The sequence below is a fragment of the Sphaeramia orbicularis genome, chromosome 17, assembly GCF_902148855.1.
Source record: "Sphaeramia orbicularis chromosome 17, fSphaOr1.1, whole genome shotgun sequence".
In the NCBI taxonomy this organism is placed as follows: Eukaryota; Metazoa; Chordata; class Actinopteri; order Kurtiformes; family Apogonidae; genus Sphaeramia; species Sphaeramia orbicularis.
Window position 1 is genome coordinate 57,500,354 of NC_043973.1, and position 25,088 is coordinate 57,525,441.

Consider the following 25,088-nt stretch of genomic DNA (forward strand, 5'->3'; position numbering starts at 1 on the left):
TGTCTTTTTTAATTATTACTTATTTGAATTAACCTTTGTCTTGTTTTTCCTTGGACTCTAGTGTCGTGAATTCAAACGTCCTGTTATTTTGTTCCGCTCACGTTTCTCGATGTCACTTCTGTTTTTGACAATTTATTTCTTTTTTTTTTCCCACAGGTTCAGATGTAACAACTAAATCGATCAGATTAACAGATTTACATGAGGACATGGGAGTACTGGGGACAATTTCTTGTTCATTTTCCGTACAATTTAATACATTTTTGTTCATTTTTGTCAATTAATTCATTTTTTGTTCATTTTCTTATTATTTTTTTCAATGTGATTTCATGTTGATTTTCTTTGTCTTATTTAATATTTTCTTAATTTGCAGTCTTCTTTTTTAGTATTTATTGTATTAATCATTTGGTTTGTTCATTTCACATGTGACATAAAACCACTGGCCACTTTATTAGGTGTGTCTCAGCAGTATCAAGTGTACCTAATAAAGTGGACAGAGGTTTGTTTCCACAGTGTTAAAACAGGCTTCTACACATCATTATGAGGTCACAGCGACCTTGACCTTTGACCCTTTAGTACCAAATCCTACTGTAGTCCGAGTGGATGTTTGGTGCTTAATTTTAGGGCTTTAAATGAAAGTGTTTCTGAAATATTTATGAACAAAAATGGGACAAAACTGACTTAAAACAGGCAGAGCAGAAATAAGGGAAAAGAAACCAATACGATGATGATGATGAAGGAAAAGAGGATGATGGGTGCAAAAGGAAACAGAGGACGGCGGTAGAGGGTTGGAGGATGGTCGTATATGAACCAATATGACGTCAATCCAAACCCCCACCACACCCCCCTCCCCCTCCGTTAACCCCAATCCCTGCTATTTATAGTCTGAAGACGCTCCCCTTCCTCCTCCTCTTGATCGCTGCAGGAGGAGCTGGTTTCACCCACAGACTGAAGAAAAGCCCAGAGCCGCTGCAGCTGCTTCAGAACCAAGGAAAACAAACCACCATGAGCAGCCACGGCGCCCACTGAACGCCTCACATTCGTCCATTTCTGTGGTTTTTTAAAATTTTTTTAAAAATATTGAACGTCAACAACAAACACGTGTATATTTCACATGAACCGTCTGATGTGGACTTTAGGTTTTTTACAGCCTTCGTCTGCACGTAAATGCATTAAAACATGCGTCAGATCCAGGTCGTGTGTTTTCATGCGGACGATGAAGGTTCGTTGACTTAATTATTTTTACGACAGTGACATATTTGAACGTTTCTGAGATGAAAGAACGACGGGAATCAAACTCAACCTGTGAACCAGAAAAACCTGAAGTCGGTTTGTGTTTGGTCGGTTTTCATCCTCCACGTCGTCACGTTTTAACAGATGAGCAGATGCGGCTGCAGTGAGGGGGCGTGGCCCACCTGGGGGCGTGGCCTGTAGGGAGACTACGTCGGGTACAGGTTCAGATCCGAGTCCAGACCAGTTCTTCATTATTGTTGGGTTATGTTTGCTGATTATGTTTTTGATTTACGGTTTATTTTGTTAATTTTTTCATTAATTTTGTTTGTCATTTTATTTAATATTGTGTCAGTTTTGTTCTACTTCATTGATTATTTCTTTCATTTTCAATCACTTTATCCTTTTTTAAAAAAATCAGTTTGTTCATGGTTTATTCCTGTTTGTTCCTGAATTATTTTGTTAATTTGTTGTTCATTTTGCTTAATTTTTGGATGAATTTATTTTTTATTTTCATTTATTTTTATTCTTTTTTCATTTTATTTGTTCATTTGTTCATTTTCTTTTTAATTGTATTCATTTGTTTATTTTGTAAAAAATAAAAATACAAAAATTCCAATTTGTTTATTTTCTTGATTTAATGTTGAGTTTGTAGAATATTTTTTTAGTTAGTTTTGGTCGTTTATCATTTACAATTCATCATTTTCTTTTATTCATTTTTGTCCATTTTAGCAATTTGTTTTTTATTGTTGTTTTTTTTGCTGATTATGTTTTTGATTTAATGTTTATTTTGTTAATTTTTTCATTATTTTTGTTGATTTTCATCATGACTTCATTGATTTCTGTTCATTTTATTTAATATTATGTCCATTTTTTCCCGCTTCATTGATTATTTCATTAATTGTCAATCACTTTATTCTTTTTTAAAATCTGTTCATGGTTTGGTCATTTTTGTTCAGTTCCTGGATTATTTTGTTAATTTATTGTTAATTTTGCTTAATTCTTTTTGATGAATTTATTCATTATTTTCATTTATTTTAATTCTTTTTTCATTTTATTTGTTCATTTGTTCATTCTCCTTTTTAATTTAATTCATTTTTGTTTACTTTGTTTAAAAAAAATTCAATTTGTTCATTTTCTTGATTTAATGTTGAGTTTGTAGAATATTTTTTAGTTAGTTTTGGTCTTTTATTTATCATTTAAAATTCATCATTTTCTCTGTTATTCATTTTTGTTAATTTTATCAATTTGTTTTTATATTTTGTTCAATATTTGTTAATTTGAAAAAAGGGTTTGGATTTTTTTAATTTCATGTTAATTATTGTGTTCTTTTTCTATTTTGTTAATTTTTAAAATCATTTTGTTCACTTTCATTGATTCTTTTATTTATCATTTTGTCATTTGTTGTGAAGTAATTTGCTTCATTCATTGTTTATTTATATATTTTTTTGTTTTTATTATTTTGATCATTTTTTGTCTGAACGAACTAATCCCATTCTTCATTCTTAAACATTTTCCACTTCCATCCAATCAGTAAAATTCCTAAAAACATCTGTTGGTTTATTTACATATATTTATTTACTACAGTAGGTTTATCAGTTACTTCTGGGGTTAAAGGTTGGTTTTCATCGTTTTCATGGAAAAACATTATTTTCTCGTCACTTTTCAACGTTTCAGCCTCAGTTTCAGCTTCAGCTTTGTCTCCATTGTTCGTCTTTGTTCTGATTTGTGTGTTTTTTTCGTACATTTGTTCGTCTTCTGACAGAAGAAAACCAAAACCGGCTGAAAACACATGTTCATTGGACAGATCTGAGATGTTTGTGCAGAACGTGGACTCTTCTGTTCTGTTGCGGTGGTTTCATCCATTAGAACTGTCATTTCATGGTGTTTTTCCGTCAGATTCTTCTCGTGAGTTAATTAATTCTTTACACAAACCAAAGACGCTTTTGAACCGACGACTGGGAGGAAATCCTGGACATCTTCACTGTGCTTGGGGCTTTGCCGTATAATCCCTGCCTTTGATTGGATTTGTTTCTTTTGGTCTTTGTGGATCTCGTCGTCTTCCTTTGAGATTTTCAGATGGTTTTCAGTTTTAATCTGTGGCAACGCGTCCGGAATGAGTCGAATGACGCCGTTTTCCAGCTCAGACGTCTTTCAAACTACCATTAAACGTTACTTCATTCGGTTCAGGAGATTGTTTCCACATTTATTCCGCTCGTTCCTGCTTTGTCTTTGAGCTATTTTTCTGTAATTTAGTAAAAACTCAGCGTCTCAACTTCCTCTTTTTGACGTTTACACCCAAAGCAGAGCTCATTTTTTAAGATTACTCCACTTTAAATACATCGTAACATGTTTAACAGAAAAAAAAGGTTTTAGCTTTAACCAGAACTGTTTATTATTGGTTTAGAAAAACTGAAACTGTTTTTGAAAGATGAGAAGCAAACATATAGAACTAAAGTGTCATGAAACATAACGGACCATTCTGCTTCTACTGGAACATTATGGGATGGCAAAGCTTAACCCATAAAGACCCAGGGCTACGTTTATGTCAGTTCCCAAACGAAATTTTCTCTATATCTAAGCTTTTTTAAGTGATTTATTCAGAATATTATCCTCTGCATTCTGTATTTTATCAGTATGAATCAGGAATTTTCCTGTATTTAATTCTACTACTTTTGTGGTCGTTGCCAAGTGATTTTTTTCTCTCTAACCTTTTTTAAGTGATTTATCATAATATCATCCTCTCTATTTTGCATTTTTTCTGTGAAAATCAAGTATTTTCCTATATTTAATTACTGTTCATGTATTTTAATCATCATGCTGATATTACATTTGATATTTATTATGACTAAAACAGATCAAACTGAATAAACAGTGTCTTTTTCAGTTCAATCTGTCACTTAAACCCAGTGTGTCCATCCACTGTCACTGATCCAACTCCATGGGTTTATTAGTTTTGATTAAATTGGGTTCAGTTAGTGGCTTATTTTGTTCATGTTACTTATTAATTTGTTGATTTCTTATTGATTTTTGTTCATTTTATTGATAACATAAACTGTTTCTGTTTATCTTCCTGCTTGTTTTATTCTTTTTTACTTAACATTGGTTCATTTTTTTGCTTATTTTTTCATGTTATTTAGGATTTTGTAAAATTTTTATTCATTTTTGTTAATTTAATGCAATATTTAATATATGTAAACCCAGTTGTTCCAGCTCCATGGGTTTTACCAATGAATCAATGTTGTAGAAGATGACTGTTTCCATGGTAACTACGGAGCCTCTGAACATCCAAATATGGTCATATCTGATGACCATGAAAAGATGAAGAACTGTATTTTACACAAATTATTGACATGGATTGATAGGATTAGTGGATTAACAGGAATTAAACAGTTTAGATCAGTAGATGGTTTATGTTAAAGGTGGACGTTTGGGTCTTTAAGGGTTAAAGGTGGACGTTTGGGTCTTTAAGGGTTAAAGGTGGATGTTTGGGTCTGTAAGGGTTAAAGGTGGACGTTTGGGTCTTTAAGGGTTAAAGGTGGACGTTTGGGTCTGTAAGGGTTAAAGGTGGACGTTTGGGTCTTTAAGGGTTAAAGGAGGACGTTTGGGTCTTTAAGGGTTAACAACATTTCGTTTCCACACTTAAAGCACATCTCCACTGGTGTGTTTTGGTTCAATATTTTTGCAGAACTGTGGAAAAAAATTAGCCCAAGGCTCCTTTAGTCCAACGGCATATTTAAGGGCATTAACTGACATTCGTTTGACCATCCAAAGTCACTAAAGGTCAAAGGTCACAGCACCAAAAGCCCATATGTGACTTCCTGTCTCTACCCAATAGTAAATGTAGATGTTAAAGGGCGGACACATCTGCTCCGACAGCAGCTGTCCCCGTTTCTGCTCTGACTTCACTTGAATCTGTGTATGTGACTGACAACAATGACCAGTTTCAGGACCGCCCCGTGTCATGTGACACGGCGGCTGTGTGCAGCGTTTCCGTTCAGATACTCACACCAGGACAGGTCGGACGGCGTTGTTCATGTTCCCGTACGCCGCTCGGCCCAGCAGCTCCCTGAAGCAGCTCTCCGCCAGCGCCCCAGGGTTTTCCTCGCCGTCCTGCCCTGACCCTGACGGCGTGCTGGGATGACCGGCCCTGGGCGTGGACAGAAACCAGACCGCCGTCAAAACAACAACAACGACAATGACTGATACATGACAGTCGACTGAGTCCCTTCAGTGTGTCTGGTTTTGTTGTTCCGTGGTTCAAACCAGATCAGTTTGATAAAACAATGTTATATGGATTTTACATTATTAGTGAAATTTGGAGTACCTCAGGGCTCTGTTCATGATCCTCTGATCTTCACTCTAATCTAACCCATACAGACCCAGTGCTATTATGATTTTTTTCTCTCTAACCTTTCTTGAGTGATTTAGTACCATTTATCATAATATCATTCTCTCAGTCTTGCATTTTTTCAGTGAAAATCTGGTGTTTTCCTAAATTTAAATACTGTTCATGTACTTTAATCATCATGCTGGCATTACATTTGAGGATTATTATCTCAAAAAAAGAGAAAACTGAATAAACAGTGTCTTTTTCAGTCCAATCTGTCCTTAACTGAACATAAACCCAGTGTGTCCATCCACTGTCATTGATCCAACCAACTTCAAGCCAACTTCCTGAAGACTTGGACCGTATTTTGCACTAATAACCTCATGTGTTCATTGCCTGTAATGTTTTAATCTGTACAATACTTGCAGAAGGAGGAGGAGGAGGAGGAGAAAGAGGGGGAGGAGGAAGAGGACAGTTTAGTGTTTCATCCAAAAGAACAGACGTAAAAACAGACGAATGACTGGATCTTCAGAACCACTGGAAGGCCCACGCATGGAGCAGCACAGGAGGGTTCTGTTCTGCTGTGGGTTCTGTTCTGTTCTACTGTGGGTTCTGTTCTGTTCTGCGGTGGGTTCTGTTCTGTGGGTTCTGTTGTGGGTTCTGTTGATGCCACAGTAAACAGGTTTGTGTTCTGAACTGCAGATGGACTGAAGGCATCCACGTCTCAGGGGGAAAACAGTGCAGTTACTGCGGCCCACACAGACGCTGCAGGGGAAATTAAAGGCTTAGTGCTTGTTAGAAGAAAGGAAATGAGAGACAAACATGGAAATGTTCCCATAATAGAGGTGGACTGGTGTTGGATAATGAAGTGGACAGAATGAAGCCATGAAGACGCAGACAGAACTGAACACTTCTGCTCTTCAACAGTCGCTTCGTGACTGAGGAGTGATGGTGTTCTTCTCAGAGGAGTCCTCTACATTTAATAGAACGGATGAAAGAAACCTGACAGTTGGAAGACTATATATATATATATATATATATATATATATATATACACACACACACACATACACACACACTCACTACCGGTCAAAAATTTTAGAACACCCCAATTTTTCCAGTTTTGAATTGAAATTCAAGCAGTTCCAGTCCAATGAACAGCTGAAATGGTACAAAGGTAAGTGGTGAACTGCCAGAGATGGGGGGGGGGGTAAGGTTAAACAAAATTGAAAAATAATGCACATTTCAGAATTATACAAAAAAGAGAACAAGAAATGGGTGAACAACTGAAAGCAGTTCTGCAGCAATGGAGGTTGATCAAGCCTGGAAAGTTGGTGCTACCAGTTCCTCCAGGTGTCCCAACATTTGTGAATTCCTTCAACCCCTTGTGTCTGCAGAACAGGAGTGTGGAACACACTTTGGTACCATACCGCTGTGAGCATTATTTGAACAGTATTGGACTGCAGAAAGTAGTGTGTTACTATAAAAATGGAAAAGAGGAAAAGGCAATTAACCATAGAAGAGAGACAGAGCATCAGAAGACTGAAAACTGTAGGTGTGTCCTACAGAGAAATGTCCCAGAAAGTCCAGGTGTCAGTCAGTCCAGTTTCCTTCACCATCCAAAGGTACTGAAACTGGACTGGGAAATGCAGACAGGAAGAGGTCTGGAAGAACCAAAGACACAACAGAACCAGAAGACAAGTTTATGAGTCAACAGCTGGAGTGAGAGGAGACTGACAGGACAACAGCTGAAAGCACAGAGAAGATAGAGGAGGAGGAAGAGAGGAAGAGTTTCCACTGGGAACAGAAGACTGAACAGTTGCAGGTTTGATGGGTCCAGTTGCAGCAGAAAGTCATTGGTGAGACTTCAGAATAAGAAAAAGAGGCTTGGCTGGGCCATGAAACAGCGCCAGTGGATGACTGAAGACTGGAAGAAGGTGTTCTGGACTGATCAGACCTGCAACATAGACACACCTACAGTTTTCAGTGTTCTGATGGTCTGTCTCTCTTCTATGGTTAATTGCCTTTTCCATTTTTATAGTCTGGACCAGAATGGACATCACTTAGAGAACAGGAGGTACAGACAAAACAAGAAAAGGATGTTTGGAAATGCTATTACATTTGGAAAATTAAAGGAATTTGAATCAACACCTACTTTACAATTATTTAAAGTGTGTGTACATTTGGGTCCACCTGGGTCGTATCTGATGCCGTTCTGTTTGTTTTTCTACTTGTTGTTCCTCTCCGACGTCTCCTGGGGGCGGTACAGATCCTCTAACTAACTGGATGTTTGTGCGGACGGCGGTGACTCTTGGGGGGGGGGGGGGGGGGTGTTAGTGTCACTTCCTGTAAAATAAGGCGGTGCTGGCTCTTTAGATTGAAGGCATCGTGTCTGTTCAGTTGGACTGGTCCTGCTGTGACGGATCACAGCTGTGATTGCAGACGTACAAACCACACAACATGACAGTGTGATTACAGATGACAATCAGGATGATTACGGCACCACTCAGACGTTTACCCTGATGGGGGGGGGTTGCACTGATATCTGCACAATAAAGAACCAGTGATTCAGCTGAGGCCGACTCAACCTGATCAGGACTTTAAACAGCACAGTACATTTATTTCACTGTCTGTAAGACACGCCCCCTGTCCAACCACAACATTATCAATTCCAATCAATACCCTTTATCTGACTGTTATTATTATTATTACAGGGATTAAAGCAAAAAATTTTTCATCTGACTGAAAATTTTCTTCTGGTCAAAATCATTGGCCACTATTAAAAATGATGCAATACAATACTACTATAGCGTACAAGTTTATATAGTCAAATTTGGCAATACTGTAAAACCCACTGAATGGGAGAGTGTACAGGTGTAGAAGATTAGTAACATGGAGAGAAAAAATGTCATGAGTGGTATTGGTGGGGGGTCTGGGGGTCCTCCCCCAGAAAATTTTTAAAGCTTCAGGTCAATTTTGGTGCTCTCTGGTTAATTTTAAAGGGTATGAAAACCTGTGAAGCAAGTGAAAATAATAACTAGAAGAAAACCTTACTGCAAAAAATGAGTGAAAAAGTTTTTATTTAACAATTTAGGAACTCCTAAAACATAACTGCAACTCCAACAGCACATGAATTTTGGGGAAAATGTCTGTGTAAATGTAACCCTAACCAACTCATCTTTTATTTTTTCTGCTTTTTGGCACTGAAACCAAAAGTTTCAAGCTTGGTCATTCCGGATGTACGCTTCTGTTTTTTTCCAGTAGTTCCCACTTCAGCTCCTTCCTCTATAAACGTGTCCATGATGTCGTATATGCTAGCCAAAATAATCTGCACATCGTCAAACCTGCGTCCACAACCCCCTCCCGCCAATATCATGTTGTCTTTTGATTGGAAGAAATTACGTCAGCTGAAACAGAAATTATATTCCGTTCCAGATCCTCTCTGAGGGTATTTAAAATACAGTGGCTTTGCAAATACCAAGGGTGTTACTCATTCATACAGTTTTATCTTCGTACTGTACCACACAGATAGAAATAAGATGCTAAACGGGTCCAAATAAAGCACTTATGCAGTCGGGCGCGTAACCGCGTAAGGCCGCGGCGCGCACAGCCGCACGCACGGGAAGGGCACATACACACACACACACACACACACACACACACACACACACACACACACACACACACACTAGTCATATACCGGCAAGAGGAGACAAGCTATGAACCCAAACATGAAGGTCCATGTAGATCAGTTCTGTCTTCTTCCCTTTTCGCTGTGGTTCTTTCATAATGAAAGCTACTTGTTAGCACTAAACTAAAGTTAGTCTGGAGGCTGAACTTCGGTAAAGCTGAACTTGTCCATGTGTTTCTGAGGCACAGAATGAGCAGCGTTTCCTTCCAAAGAGAAACAGTCATCAATCTGTCCTCCTGACATAAAAATAAAGAAGTCATCTTATTCTCATCACTGTTAAACCTATCAGCCCCCTGTGCCTGTGTTCAACACCTGCAGACCCAGGACAGCAGACCCAGGACAGCAGACCCAGACCCAGGACAGCAGACCCAGGACAGCAGACCCAGGACAGCAGACCCAGACCCAGGACAGCAGACCCAGACCCAGGACAGCAGACCCAGGACAGCAGACCCAGGACAGCAGACCCAGACCCAGGACAGCAGACCCAGACCCAGGACAGCAGACCCAGGACAGCAGACCCAGACCCAGACCCAGGACAGCAGACCCAGGACAGGATCGCGGTGCCGACTGGACTCCGCGAAACACGTGGGGAAGTTACTTCAATATGACTTTTTTCCCCCCGTCAATTTTTCCATGTGACGGAGAACTTTAATCCCTGTATTATTATTATTATTATTATTATAATCATTATTATTATTGGTTAATATTGCTTATTTAGTTATCTATTTTTGTTCATTATTATTTCTGTTAATATCATCTCTGTTAGTGAAAATGATTTTTTTTGTTTGTTAATTATCTCTCTCACTCACTCACACACACACACATAAATGTATAATGATGAATATGCAATTTGTTATGTACTGCATCACTTAATAAAATAAAATAATAAAACCCCCACACCATTCAAACTATTTGAATTTACTGACAGTTCAAATAGGGATGCAAATTATCGATTAATCTATTAATCATTAGTTGCTTGACCTTATTGATCAATTAACGATTAATGGATAAGCAGCGATTTTCCTGAGAAGGTGGACCTAGACCCTGTTGGTGGGTCCATACCTGTCCAGGTGGACCTAGACCCTGTTGGTGGGTCCATACCTGTCCAGGTGGACCTAGACCCTGTTGGTGGGTCCATACCTGTCCAGGTGGACCTAGACCCTGTTGGTGGGTCTGTACCTGTCCAGGTGGACCTAGACCCTCTTGGTGGGTCCGTACCTGTCCAGGTGGACCTAGACCCTGTTGGTGGGTCCGTACCTGTCCAGGTGGACCTAGACCCTGTTGGTGGGTCCGTACCTGTCCAGGTCGTCGCTGTCCTGCATGTTGAACAGCATGGATGGGATCAGTTTGTCCATGTGCTGAGGTTCCCAGATGATGGCCTGAAGCTCGTCGTTCACCGTCTTCCTGACCACGCCCTGCAGACCTTTAATCCCTGCCACTCGGATCCTGAGGAGACACAATGCTATCAACATCACCAACAGACCATAATAATAACAGACCATAATAATTACCCACTGACCCTTTATGCTCAGGCCTACAGTTATTTATGTTGTTTTTACAATTAAAGTGTCATTAAATATTGTTGTTTTTTTTGCAGATTCTTTTGCACCTTTTTTTCAGGAAGAATTTAACTTTCAGTGTCTGTCCATTAATTATATGTAAAAAAAAATACTTAAAACTATGTGTTACAGTAAAAAATAGTAAACATTTTTAATCATATTTCTTATTAAAACCAACAGTAAATGTTCATAACTAAACTTCTGAGTTTCTGTTAATATCCTTTCCTGTCTTTTCCATGTGTTGATCCACTGTAGTTGTTCTAGATCACTGTGTGTTCATGTTCTTCTTGTTCTTTTTGGTTCCTTGGTGTCATTTGGATCCTATTGATAGTCTGTGTTCACTATGTGTCTAGTTGTAGACAGAGCCCCTCATTTCACTGACAAAAACATCCATCATCTGATTCAAATACACACACTGCATCTGTGTATGAACTGGAGAGATCTGACTATAGATTTACACATATATACAAATATACACACATTTAGAGAAGATTTACAGATAAATACAACTATCAACCAACTATACAAACCACAAAAATACAGAGAAAAACTGTAAAACCACAGAAACTTGATAAAAACACGTCTAAACCCACTGGTAGAACACTGTAAAACACCACTATCACTATTATATACAATTAATTACAAATATTCACCGCTAAAACCTCGTTAAAATGCTGCTAATACAAGTCTTCCATATGTCTCTCACCAACTGCACATTGCTGCTCTAAGCCCCGCCCATTTCCACCCCTCCCCCTCAGCCAATGCAGACCTCTACCCTAATGTGGTGTAGACCAATAGAAAGAATCCAACCGCCATTTAAAAGGGTAAACAGTTCAGGAGTTGTCTACTTCTTGTCCTTCTTCTTCAGTTAATTCAATATGGATGTGGAGAACGTTTAGAACACAACACTGATCTGAGGTCTGATCTCATCTGGGATCTGTGCTTAATGCAACTGTGGTTTGATAAATGGTCAGATATGAAGATGATTGACAGATGGAGGTGGGTTCATGGACCTACCTCTTCCTGGTGTCCACATCTTCATGGGTGGAGTGACACATGGCACTGAACTGGGACACGAAGAAGTCATAACGGCGGTGGTAGGAAGGAGTGTCCTCCTCTATGTTGGCAAACTTCACAAACTAGGAAGAGGAAGAGGAAGAGAAATCATTAACTGAACATAAAAACAAGCATCTACAACCTTATTTTATTCATTTTTATTCATTTTTCTAAGTACCTTATTTGTCGTTGTTCATTTTGTTGCATATTTTATTATTTTTTCTTCAATTTTGTTTAGTTTTAGTTCAGGTTCCACATTCAGACCAAGATAAACAAACAAGTAAATAAATAAATGACTCCAAATTTTCTTCTTGATTTAATGTGAAAAATATTATTACATTATACCTATAAGTGACAGCTCCAGATTTTTCTCTTTGTTCTAGTGCAAAAAAAACCCCCAAAACATTAAATTATGAAAATATTTACATTAACAAACTATCCTTTAACAATAAAATATGAATGACCTGAACAAATGTGAACCTGAAATATCTAAAGAAAATTCAGTGTAACTGTACCATATTCTGTCTGTTCTTAAATGTTTTGTGCATTTGTAGATCTGATCTCATGCGTATAAATGATCAGCTGAGGCAGAATATTGTTAAAATTGCACTTATTTTAGTTCAGAAATGTCTGTTTTTTCTGGTTATTCACATCTTTTTTGTTTGGATAGTTTGTAAATATAAATCTTTCCATGGTTTAATGTTATTTTTTTGCACTAAAACAAAGAGGAACATTTGTATTTGTCATTATTTACAGGTTATTCTATTCTTATTCTGTATTCTGATCCAGTTGGAATGAAACTGAGTTGAATGTGGAACCAGAACTTAAATACATTTGACATCCCTGATCTAAATATATATATATATATATATATATATATATATACAAACAGAATAATTGAAACATGGATGTGGAAAAAACCTCCACAGCATCACAGCAGTGACTGTATGTGGGATCCTGGTCTGAAGTGGCAGTGATGATGATGAAGATGATGATGATGAGGTTAAGGAGGCAGTCCAGCCTGTAATTTCCTCCCTGTGGACGAGTGCAGAGTGTCCTCTGAGAGGCCTCCATTCCCTCTGAACACCCATACCTTGTCATTGTCCACTGCAGCAGATTGGCTGGTGCCCCCCACCCCCTACCAACTCCACTCTACCTGCTCATTTACTCCCATTTTATACCTGACCTCTCCAGGGGGTGACGCTGCAGACAGAGGGGGGTGAGCTGAAATGATGGAGATCATGCATGGATCCGAAAATCTAATGGTTTGGTTTTTATTTCATCATAAATATATTGTTACACTGAAGAAAATAGAACCATAGTTTTTACCAGTGGAACCAGAACACACATAGAACCAAAACCACCAATGAACCAACCCTATAATGAACTAAAAGATAATAAAACCAGTGTAAAAGATGAAAAAACTAAAGAAAAGGTGGATGAAATGAACTAAAAGATAATAAAACCAGCATAAAAGATAGAAAACTAAAGAAAAGGTGGATAAAATTAACTAAAAGATGACAAAACCAGTATAAAAGATGAAAAACCAAAGAAAAGGTGGATAAAATGAATTAAAAGATAACAAAACCAGTATAAAGATGGAAAAACTAAAGAAAAGATGGATAAATGAACAAAAAAGACAATAAAAACCAGCATAAAAGATGGAAAAACTAAAGAAAAAGGTGGATAAATGAACTAAAAGATAATAAAACCAGTATAAAAGATGGAAAAAACCAAAGAAAAGGTGGATAAAATGAACTAAAAGATAATAAAACCAGTATAAAAGATGGAAAAACTAAAGAAAAGGTGGATAAAATGAACTAAAAGATAATAAAACCAGTATAAAAGATGGAAAAACTAACTGGTCATTAGTGTTCAATCCAATACATGAGCATCTTTGGAACAACTTCACAGATCTGTATTAAAAACACTAACAAGAATTTTAGCTCATTTTTAAACATTTAAAAAAAGAAATACAACATATAGAGCCGTTTGTTAGAAAACTATAATATTAGACTACATTCTGTAAACACCAGGTGTCCAGAGCACGAGTCATGGATGAGTTCTGATGACATATTTTGTACGAATGTCCAGACAGATCCACTCAGGATATGTCGACCATTTCTTCGCTATCTGCTTGTTTTCCATCGTGTTTGGGACCAGAGCGGGCTGCTGCCCTTGAGCAGATCAGGCCATGGTGTAGGTGGGAGAAGAGAACAAACGCGGTCACTGAACCCATGCATCACCGTGTTTTGAATACCTAAGCCAATGGTGAAGTTGATCAGCGTCATTATGTTTGTAGACTTGGTCCAATGGTTGTAATATTCATGTTCTTTTATACCATCTTAAACTTCCTGTTAGTCGGCTGCTGCATCTCGCTGTATGTACTTGACTCCTTGCAAGTAAAATCTTCTGATTCCAGATCCAGTGACTCCGTCTTTTGTCTCAGCGTGCATCACAGAATTTTTCTATCACTGTTAATGCCTGTATTTACCATCTATGAATATGTAAACAATGAGTCCTAAATAATAAAACTATGATGGAAGTCGTAGTGTTCATGATGTGATTGGTTCCAGCAGAATAATTTAGAACCAATCAGCTGTGAAGAACCTTCCACGTATTTAACGACCGATGGGCGTTACATTAATAAACACAGACGTCGACAGATAAACACCCCCTTCATCACAGTACTTTTCAGCCTTTAAATGAGCTGAAACTGAAACACCAGCATTCATTTAAAGGCCTTTGAACACAGTGAATCCTTCCACACAAACAGAATGAACTGGTGCTCAGGCCCATTCCAGCCCAGGTGGCATCAACCAAACAAGACTCATCCAAACGCCACGGCGACGTCCAACAGCAGCGTCCGACAGCGGTATTTGCCACACACCGCTCTGTCGTTTATTTTATTTTGTTTTGTTTTCCCTGGGGCAGTTTTAAAGAACTCCATTAAAAACAGTCATTAAAAGTCCTGTGAAATGGACTGGTTTAATTTCACCACTGATTACACAATGAGTAGGAGGGAGGGAGGGAGGAAAGAGAGGGAGGGAGAGAGGGAGGGAGGGAGAGAGGGAAGAGAGGGAGAGAGGGAGGAGGAAGAGAGGGAGGGAGGAGGAGGGAAAGAGAGGGAGGGAGGGAGGGAGGGAGGGAGGGAGGAGGGAAAGAGAGGGAGGGGGGAGGGAGGGGGGTTAGTAGAGGTTGAACCCTCAGATTACTCAGTCCAGTCCATGTCAGTTCTGTTGAACGAATACACTTGAATCCTAAACAAACGTACAGTTTGTGTCCAAACTGATGCTTTGGTTTAATTAAACACATCCAACAGTCCAGGATCAGCTGAGACTGGATGATGATATTAATGAACTGGAATCACTGACCTGAAGGAAAATAAACTGACGATTTCAGTAAAGAAGACTCTTGACAATTGTTAACAGACAACGGACGGACGGCACTGGTACCAAATGACCATCAGACCCTTTGGACTGTTGGACTAAACAGAACCAGTGTCCCTGTCCGTCAGCATCTGTTCTATGTGGATCAGAACCAGCTGAATGTGTTCTATGTCAAGTTCTGTTCTATGTTCCAGTCTTGGTTCTGTTCTATGTTCCAGTCCTGGTTCTGTTCTGTGTTCCAGTCCTGGTTCTGTTCTGTGTTCCAGTCCTGGTTCTGTTCTATGTTCCAGTCCTGGTTCTGTTCTGTGTTCCAGTCTTGGTTCTGTTCTATGTTCCAGTCTTGGTTCTGTTCTATGTTCCAGTCCTGGTTCTGTTCTATGTTCCAGTCCTGGTTCTGTTCTGTGTTCCAGTCTTGGTTCTGTTCTGTGTTCCAGTCCTGGTTCTGTTCTATGTTCCAGTCCTGGTTCTGTTCTGTGTTCCAGTCCTGGTTCTGTTTATGTTCCAGTCCTGGTTCTGTTCTATGTTCCAGTCTTGGTTCTGTTCTGTGTTCCAGTCCTGGTTCTGTTCTATGTTCCAGTCCTGTGGTTTGTATCAATCTAACTATAGAAGTGGGCGGGACTTTAACTGGAGGAGAACTGAAGTCATCCAATCACAGTCCAGATATGACTTCTATCAGAACTAGGCTGATATGTGGAACCACTGACATGTTCTAAAGCACAGGTGTCAAACATGCGGCCCGGGGGCCAAATCCGGCCCGCGGGGTGAATTTATGAAATGCAAAAATTACACTAAAGATATCAACAATCAATGGTGTCAAAATCATTTTAATTCAGGTTCCACATACAGACACATACAGTCCAATTAGATTTCAAGTGGGTCAGAACCAGTAAAATATTATCATAATAACCTATCAATAATGACAACCCCACATTTTCTCATTGTTTTTCTGGTGTAAAAAATGACATGAAAATGTTTCCATTGCCAAACAATACTTTTACAAAAAATGTGAATAATCTGAACAAATATGAACAAACGGAAACGTCTTAAGAAAAGTAAATGCAATTTGACCAATATTCTGCCTGTTACTAAATGTTTTGTTCGATTGCAATGCACATGTGTAAATGATAAACTGATAAATGGAGGCATAATATTGTTAAAATTGCACTCATTTTTCTTAAGACAATTCAAGTTGCTCATGTTATTCAGATTCTTAAGGAAACTTTGTAGATGTAAACCAGATCATAATATATTTTTACTTTTTTCACTGTTATTATTTTAGTGGTCCAGCCCACAGCAGATCAAAATTAGGCTGAACGTGGCCCCTGAACTAAAATGAGTTTGACACCACTGTTCTAAAGCATCAACAGATGGACCAGTAGAAGGAAAGGAACAGGTAGAACATTTAAAACATTCATTTAAACTGTAATCTGAATGGACCTGCTACTAGACATGACCTGTGGCCTTGGTTTCAGAGCAGGACGTGTCACCCCCCCATCTGAAGGCAGGTGTTGCCCCCCCCCGGCTCCTCTGTCAGACTCTAAATACCAACATAAATAATGCAGACTCATCCAAACCTTCTGCTCCGTTTCCTGCTCTGACGAAGCCGAGGGTGAGTGGCACCGACTGAACCGACCGTCTCTGCTTCAGCTTCAGAAACAGGCCTGACATTTGGCAGCACATCCACTTACTGAGGCTGTTTCAGAGGCCGTTTGAGATAGTTTCACAGACAGTTTTTGAGGCCGTTTCCTGTCACTGTGTTCCACGTAAATGAGGATGAACACCATCCGAATAACATGAACACACGTCTGAGAACAAACCCACGCTTCAGGATTTAAAGGAACATTGGTTCAAAAACACTGTCCCTGGTTTATTGGTTCTTACCGAGTTGGTTCCTAAGACCTGAAGGTCCGGTTCTCTGGACTCCAGCAGCTTGGCCACCATGTGCAGGAAACTCTCCACGAAGGGTTTGATGCTCTGGGAGTGACAGGCCATCAGCAGCTGGTCCAGAGCCTCCATTGCAATGACCACGTACCTGCAGAAAACACAACAGGTTCAACAGATGGTTCACATTTCAACACCAGGTTTAAACAGTTCAACACTAGATTTAAACACTTCAATACCAGATTTAAACAGTTCAACACCAGGTTTCAACAGCTGACCTTCCTCTGCACATTTACTAACTTTTACATTTAATCACATGAATCTGATCAGCACAGTTTGACTTAACAGTTTAATTTAAGTGTGATTTGAATTAAACAGCGTCTGGAAAAAGTGAAATCGCAGCCAAGTGAAGTGTCCTTCTGATGTTCTAATCACAGTATTGATTAACTGCTGTCGGTTTAAATCCACCAGGGAGTTTTTGTCTCTGGCCTTTTTTTAATTAGTTTCCGGGAGCTGAGAGCACTCCAGAGTTGAGGGAAATGACTTCAACATCCACATTCTGGGCTGATGAGTTCAATGACGCTGCCGTGGAAACGTTCCTCCAACTGTTCGTTCACTCGCTTCATTTAAAGGACGATATTATTAGAATTATTCTAACTGATGGAGCAGCAGCTGATCTAAAACCAAGCACAGACCAGGGATCTAAAACAGACCAGAAGGAGGAATGTCAGCGGATTATTGATCCTAATTACAGACATTAAGTAGAAGAGACTGGCAAAGATGATTCAGATTCAATAAATAATTCCATAAACTGGAGGAGGAAACAGAAAAGCAGGAACTATGACCAGAAAATACCTCCTAAATATACTCAACTGTTATATGACAGCGTATTAAGGCATCACAGGAAAATAAAAACACTGTCACTATGAGAATAAAGTCAGAATATTATGAGAATAAAGGTGTAATTTAAAAAAAAACAAACTGATAATTTAAAGGTGCCGTATGTAGGATTGTGGCCAAAACTGGTACTGCAATCACATTCCAAATACTGTAGAGCGTGGTATCCTCTCCTCCTCCCCCAAAACTAGAGGTTGCCAGATCCAGCATGAGCGTCTACTACTAGCGTTTCCACTAATCCTTGCCACCACACCATAAATTTCATACAAAAAAATCATCACCAGACTGATTCTACATAAGTATAATATATAACAGAACAGGACAAACATCCTGAACACTCAAATGGAAGTTAACACAGGTTCAGGAGATAGGGAAAAGGGAAATGAGCCTTAAGTTTCACTTTTACTTCTGCCAAGTACATGAGGCACGGATTGCTACAGTACCCCACCACCACCACCCCCCTGGTGGAACCACGGACAGCAGACTACCGAACCCCCCCCCCCCCCGCTTTTTCGGATTACACACCGCTACATGAAAAGGTCATTTCCACAGAAAACACTGAACTACAAGGAGATACCATGGCAAGAGACAAGTCCTACACCAGTACCCGGTCTCTTCACCAGTCCAGGACCGGCAGTCTCTTCACCAGGGCCAGGAGAAGAGACCGCAGCCTGGCCCCGGGTGAAGACACCGACGGTCTAGGACTGGGTGCAGAGACTTCCCCGGCTCTCAGTGGTTCTTACTGGTGGTCAGACTAAGGCAGAGCCGGCGGCGGTCTTCAAATTCTTCTCCGCTTTCATCCGTCCCCATGTTTCAAAATCATCTCCTATACATCTCCTAGTTTTGTTTCTCACTTTGTCACGACGTATTTGGGAATAATAAGAGGCCTTTAGGCTTATTAACTCTTTCCCCGCCAGAGCATTTTACAGTGAGTTGCTAGCCAGCGCCAGCCTTTTGGTCATTTTCACTAATCTGAATGGCTCACTGAAAATATTGCGTTAGGTGTATGTGAACACTGAATACATCAAAAGAAAGAACAGAACTTCAACTTTTAAACACAAAAAACTATTTTATTCTATCTTCATTCATTCATGAGGTATTAACATTTGAATATTGGTCACTTTCGGGAAAAAACTAAATTTTGAACAAAAAGCTGAGAAAATTGTATATTTTTTTTCCAAGATATTGATTTTCAAGATAAAACTGATTTCCTATTCACATTTTTTGACTCTTTCTTATTTACCAACAGTAACACTGTATTCAAAATCACAAAATAAAATAATAATAACAGCAATAACAATAACAAACAGTTCTAAGATATCCCATCATTCCACAAAATGTTACAGGAATCCACACCAAACTTTAGACAAAACATCTTCTAAAGCGCCAGGTTCCTTCTAACCTTTACACATTTACATACATCAGTGATAAGTCTAACACATATTAGTTTAGCCTTTTTCATATAAACACTTCCATATTCCTCGTTTTCAAGAAAAACAAGAAACAAATGCACTAAATACTGTAGATTTCTGGGCTTTCCTTGACTGCACCAGGTCCTCCTGTTGGACCACCTGCTGTGTTTGATCTGTAAATAATTATATGGACATCTAGTTATTTATCTATTTATGAATATATGTATTTATGTATTTCATACTAAAGCCAAATCAAACAGTGTCTTACCTGTGTTCCTGCTGACATTATGGGGCTGGACCACACCTGTGTTGAATCTGTTCTGTGTCCACAGTCTGAATCTGAACTCACTCTGTCTAACAGATGCAGACTAGCTGTCCTTTGTCTTTTCCCACATCTAGTTGCATGTCCTTTCCTTGAATGTCCACTGTAAATGTCTCTTTTCTCTTTCTACTGTCAGTCATTTTCTCCATGTCGCTCCATGCCCCCCCCCCCCCCCCCCCCCCCCCACCACACACACACACACTTTCTCCGTGTCGGACCCTCGCCGCTCCATTTTCCCGTGTCCATCTCCCTCACCTTCTATGTCTCCATTACTGTCTTTAAAGGGTTGTTCTGAAGGTCCATCATATATTTAATTGTCAGACTTTGTCTCCATAATCATCTTTAAGGCTTTTGAAACTGCGCGCGGTTCCTGCAGAGTCAGCATTTTCTCATTCAGAGCGACTGGCACTGTATGCGTTGCTATGGGTTACCAGTGATTCAGTGCAAAAACTTCACACCAGGTCCTTCATTTTTCCTGAAAAGCTGCTTTATTGTTTGTTTTTGGACTAAGGAAAGTAATTCACATGATTCCCAACAGCTCCAACTACAGGAAACCAGAAACCGCCATTGACGGAAAATCTTGTCAGTGGCGAGGAACGAGTTAACGTCAGACATTTATGATCAGAAATGTTCCAGCTGCAGCTCAGTGGGAACTACCAACCTGGATGAACAAAGGCTACTGACTCTGTGATTGGCAGACAGGTGATGGGCGGAGCCTCAGACCAAAACACACAATGACAACATAAACATCATTTCAGGGCTGACACTGAGCTTTTCAAATGCAAATATTCTAGCTGGACTACTACTGTCAGTGAGATCAGGATTTGAAATGAACAGGATTCCTTAATGTCTGGTGAAAGTCAAGGCCATTTTATAATTACTGAGAACAGAATTCCTACATACTGCACCTTTAACAAAAATAATGTCATACTTTTATGAGATTAAAGTCGTAATATTTCAAATGTGTGTGTAAAGTCATATTTTGTTTTCATGTACATACACGTTTTATTTCTACAAACTAAGTGCATAATCAAAACAAGAAAAGCACTCGGAGAGCGCAGACCTCCGCCAAGACAGATCTGACCCCCCCCCCCCCATCACCACCAAAATTTAATAATTTCTTTCTTGTGCCAGTATCAACATTTCCTGAAAATTTCATGAAAATCCGTCCTTAACTTTTTGAGTTATCTTGCTAACAAACAAACAAACACACATGCAAACACACAAAGCAAAGTGATCACAATACCTCCTGGCGGAGGTAATAAACTGAACCAAACCCAGGTGCATTGTGGGTAAATGCCACTCACCCGTAGCGATGCCTGACCACATCCCGGCTCAGCCTCTCTGCCAAATACGCTCCAATCCGGTCCAGTTTCTCCGGCGCCGAAACAGCATAGAACGTCAGCTTCTCCATGTCTGATTTACTAAGGCCATCCTGTAAGAAAAACAGACACATTAACCCTTTAAAAACCAATTATCAGACATGTTTATGAATCCTTTTAACCCTTTAAACACCATGTGCATGTGGGTCACTTCAGGGTCACATTCTCTCACTGGTTGCCTGCATAGTCCCTAGCTGTCTAAAATCTGCCACCATTGTACCCATCCCCAAGAGACAGTCGGTCAGCAGTCTGGATGATTATAGACCCGTGGCTCTTACTTCAATTGTGATGAAGTGCTTTGAAAGACTGGTGCTACGGCACATCAAATCTTTGTTGCCTCCCAGCCTTGATAAGCACCAATTCGCATATAGAGCCAACAGGTCCACAGGTGACGCCATTAACACAGCCCTTCACACGGTGTGTAAACATCTGGAACAACCTGGCACTTATGCAAGGATGTTGTTCGTGGACTTCAGTTCTGCTTTTAATACACTCCTTCCAAGCAGACTGCTGTCCAAACTGCGCAGTCTGGGTATTGGCGAGCACACCTGCAGATGGATCGGAGATTTTCTCAACCAACTTGTCTGCAGTCAGTCAGGATGGGGCCTCATCACTCTTCTGTCCTGACAGTGAGTACTGGGGCCCCCCAGGGCTGTGTGCTCAGCCCCATGCTGTACACCTTGTACACCCATGACTGTGCACCAGTCCACAATAGCAACATCCTGGTCAAATATGCAGATGACACTACTGTGGTGGGGCTGATCCACAACAATGATGAAACGGCCTACAGAGAGGAGGTCCTGAACCTCACCACCTGGTGTTCCCTTAATAATCTGGCACTCAACTCCTCGAAAACAAAGGAGTTGGTGCTGGACTTCAGGAGGGAGAGGAAGGATCCCCCTCCCCTTCTGATCCGAGGCGACACCGTGGAGAGGGTCAGTGACTTCAGATTCCTGGGTACATACATTTCTCAGGACCTCACATGGGGCAGAAACACCAGTGCCCTTGTGAAAAAAGCACGGCAGCGCCTGTACTTTTTAAGGTCACTGAGTAAGGTGAACCTGTCCCAGGAACTGCTGCTGTCCTTCTATAGATGTTCTGTGGAGAGCATCCTTACCCACAACATCTTAGTGTGGTACAGGAGCAGCTCTCAGGCTGACAAGAAGGCTCTGGAAAGAGTCAGGAAGTCAGCCCAGAGCATCATAGGAGTCCAGCTGTCCTCTGTGTCAGACATCTATAACAGCAGGTGTCTGCGAGGGGCCAGAAGCATCAGCCTCGACGGTTCACATCCTGGACACAGCCTGTTCTCACTGTTGCCCTCAGGGAGGAGGTACAGGTCCATCCAGGCCCGCACCTCCAGATTTAGCAGTATGTTTTATCCATGTGCAATACGGGTACTGAACACACTGTAATGACAATACCTCACAAAGGACATATATTTAACATATGTCATAGTGTTCAGCCAGGGTCAAAGTGCAATATATACTTAGCTCTACTGTTTTCTTGGTTGGTAACATGCCTGTTTTTATACTGTATATATATCTACACTTCTTTTCTTCTTAAACTTTGCACTACGCACCGCTAGAGAGTTGTCTCTTATAATTTCGTAGTACATATGTATAATGACAATAAAGGCATTCTATTCTATTCAGTTCAGATTCAAAACTGATAGAAGTCGCATTTAATGTGGAATATGAACCAACACACACACAAAAAAAAAAAATCGCATTTCACCAGGAAAATCTGAACTGTGCGTTCAGACCTGCTGTGTGAACAGAGCCTTAGTTGTGTTTTCACACTGCATCTGGCACCCAGTTGTTATGGTGGCGTTCTTCAGATTGCCGTGGAAACCATCGGACTCTTTAGCGTCACGCCTCTTCACATTTACAACAGAAATAATTGGACAACACCGAAGCCGCTGACATTGATAAATTGTTTTATTACAAGGGATTTGATAACGGGAACGTGACATGGGGCTGTATTATGGCCCATTTGACCTTGGTGAACGGAAGGGGCGGAGGGATGCGGTCGCCGTAGTACCATCATCTTCCGTGTTTCCTCGGAGGAGCCTCAGTGTCAGCCGACCTCCGCCGTGAGAAATTGAAATAGTGGAGACCTCGTCAAATTAATTATCACATACTGTGAGTCTGAGGACATGGAAGCACTCAGGGAGAGGGACTGGAGTCAAACGAAGCCCCGCCTCTTTTACCTACTGACCCCTGACGGACTCATATGAACATTCTCTACGCTTTTCTTAAGCTTGTTTTTTTTTTTAAACCAGTAACAGCCTGAAATAAAGCTCCCAGGGTTAACACTTACCTGTCTGAGTGTCGGACCCTCCACTCGTCCATAAATGGATTCAAATCATTTTGTGAGGTTAAAAATCATTTGTATCATATTTTTGTCCAAAAAAGAATGATTTCATGTTGCAAATATATTTTTTACATTTTTAAGAATTTTAAAATGGTTTCTTATAATATCTTGAAAGTTTGAAAAGCAGCATATATATAGTATCTAATCTATCGTATGTTACAGTAATAGAACGTCACCATCCTTTTAGTGCAGGTGTGTTCAAAATTTTTTTGAAGAGGACCAGATCTGATAATGTGGAGATTACCGGGGGCCAGTGGTCCCTTCTGACATTTTTTAAACAGTAAAAATTATATATAAATGCACTGTTCTATAACAATTTTATTTTCATTGTCACAATATCATTTTTAACACGGCAATCACAAAAATAACGCTCTGATGTTAGTTCTGAACTAACAGAATATGAACATTTGAACAGGATCTTAAACTGTAATGTCTGTAAAACAGAATTTCAGTTTGAACACAGGAACATTTTGTGATATAACATTAGATCCTGTTGGGATCAAATAAAAATGTGTTTAGTATTTGTGCAGATTTCTGCTGTAATTCAATTCTTCAAGGAAATAATAATAAAAAAAAAAAAAAAGAAACAAACAAAAAATGGCCTTTTTAACATTATCATGATGTATGGTATTGTGATCCTAGTGTTGTGATTTGTATTCTACCGCCAGATTCTTGCCGATACACACCCCTACTTACCATTGAGCATAAATAATTGTCTGTTGCTGTATTTGCGGTTCATTTAAAGACCCCCACCCTCTCTGAATGTTCCCTAAACAGCCGCCTGTTACTCACTTTGGGGTCCTCGGGGAAGATGTTGTCCACCAGGCGTTTGTATCGGGGCCTCAGGGGCCCACAGCAGCCGCAGACTCCTGCAAAACACAACAACAGTAGCAGTGTTAGCCGTTAGCGCCTGACCTTTACCCATAAGGCATCAGGGGTTCGGCTCCAGCGGGACAGAACTCTGATCTGCTGAAGTAAAGTGTGTGTTTGTAACTCTTTAACATCGACTTTCACATGCACTGGATACACAACAGCGAGGCCAGAGGAGCCGGCGGCTGCAGAGCCCGGTTTATGGGAGTGGAGCTGAGGGTGGGTTTTCCCAGACCAGGGTCCAGACCAGCTCTGGGTTCCTCCAGGGTCTGAAGGTCGTCTCCCATCGACTGCTGGGTTTCAGTATGAGCGGCTGCTGCCTCTGAGTCAAGAAGTCCACATGAGTCAGACCAGACGTGACTCGGGTCAGCAAGTTCAAGTCCAGCTGTGTTCACTGACATTTGGGGAAATCTGAGCTTTTGTCAAATTACCTGAAAAATAAGTGGAAGATGTTCTTTAAACGGATCAGGAGGTCAGAGTTTGGTATGAACTGTTTTATCCATGTCTGTGGAAAGCAGTAACAAACATGATCACATACATGTCACTAAGGCCAGGGTGAGATTTGTTGGGGGGGGGGGGGGGGGCAACCAATGCAAATCCCATCAGGTTGTGACAGGTGTTTTCTTCCACCGTTATCCTCCATTACTGACACTAACGTCCACCTGAACCCAACTGTCACAGTCTCAGAATTTGAAAATG

At 40.2% G+C, this 25,088-nt stretch overlaps 1 protein-coding gene and 1 long non-coding RNA gene across 7 annotated transcripts in view; both read right to left on the reverse strand.

Moving 5' to 3' along the window:
* Positions 1–25,088, reverse strand: part of LOC115436687 (uncharacterized) — a 138,251-nt gene that overhangs the window by 23,035 nt on the left and 90,128 nt on the right. The window lies entirely within an intron of this gene.
* Positions 1–25,088, reverse strand: part of LOC115436684 (protein EFR3 homolog A) — a 94,374-nt gene that overhangs the window by 16,643 nt on the left and 52,643 nt on the right. For all 6 annotated transcript variants that reach the window (XM_030159590.1, XM_030159593.1, XM_030159592.1 and 3 more), the window contains 6 exons: positions 24,312–24,388; positions 21,072–21,199; positions 17,134–17,284; positions 11,825–11,946; positions 10,545–10,694; positions 5,237–5,377 (listed from right to left, as the gene is read on the reverse strand). In XM_030159590.1, coding sequence (XP_030015450.1) covers positions 5,237–5,377; positions 10,545–10,694; positions 11,825–11,946; positions 17,134–17,284; positions 21,072–21,199; positions 24,312–24,388 — 769 coding nt within the window. The remainder of the gene's footprint in view (positions 1–5,236; positions 5,378–10,544; positions 10,695–11,824; positions 11,947–17,133; positions 17,285–21,071; positions 21,200–24,311; positions 24,389–25,088) is intronic.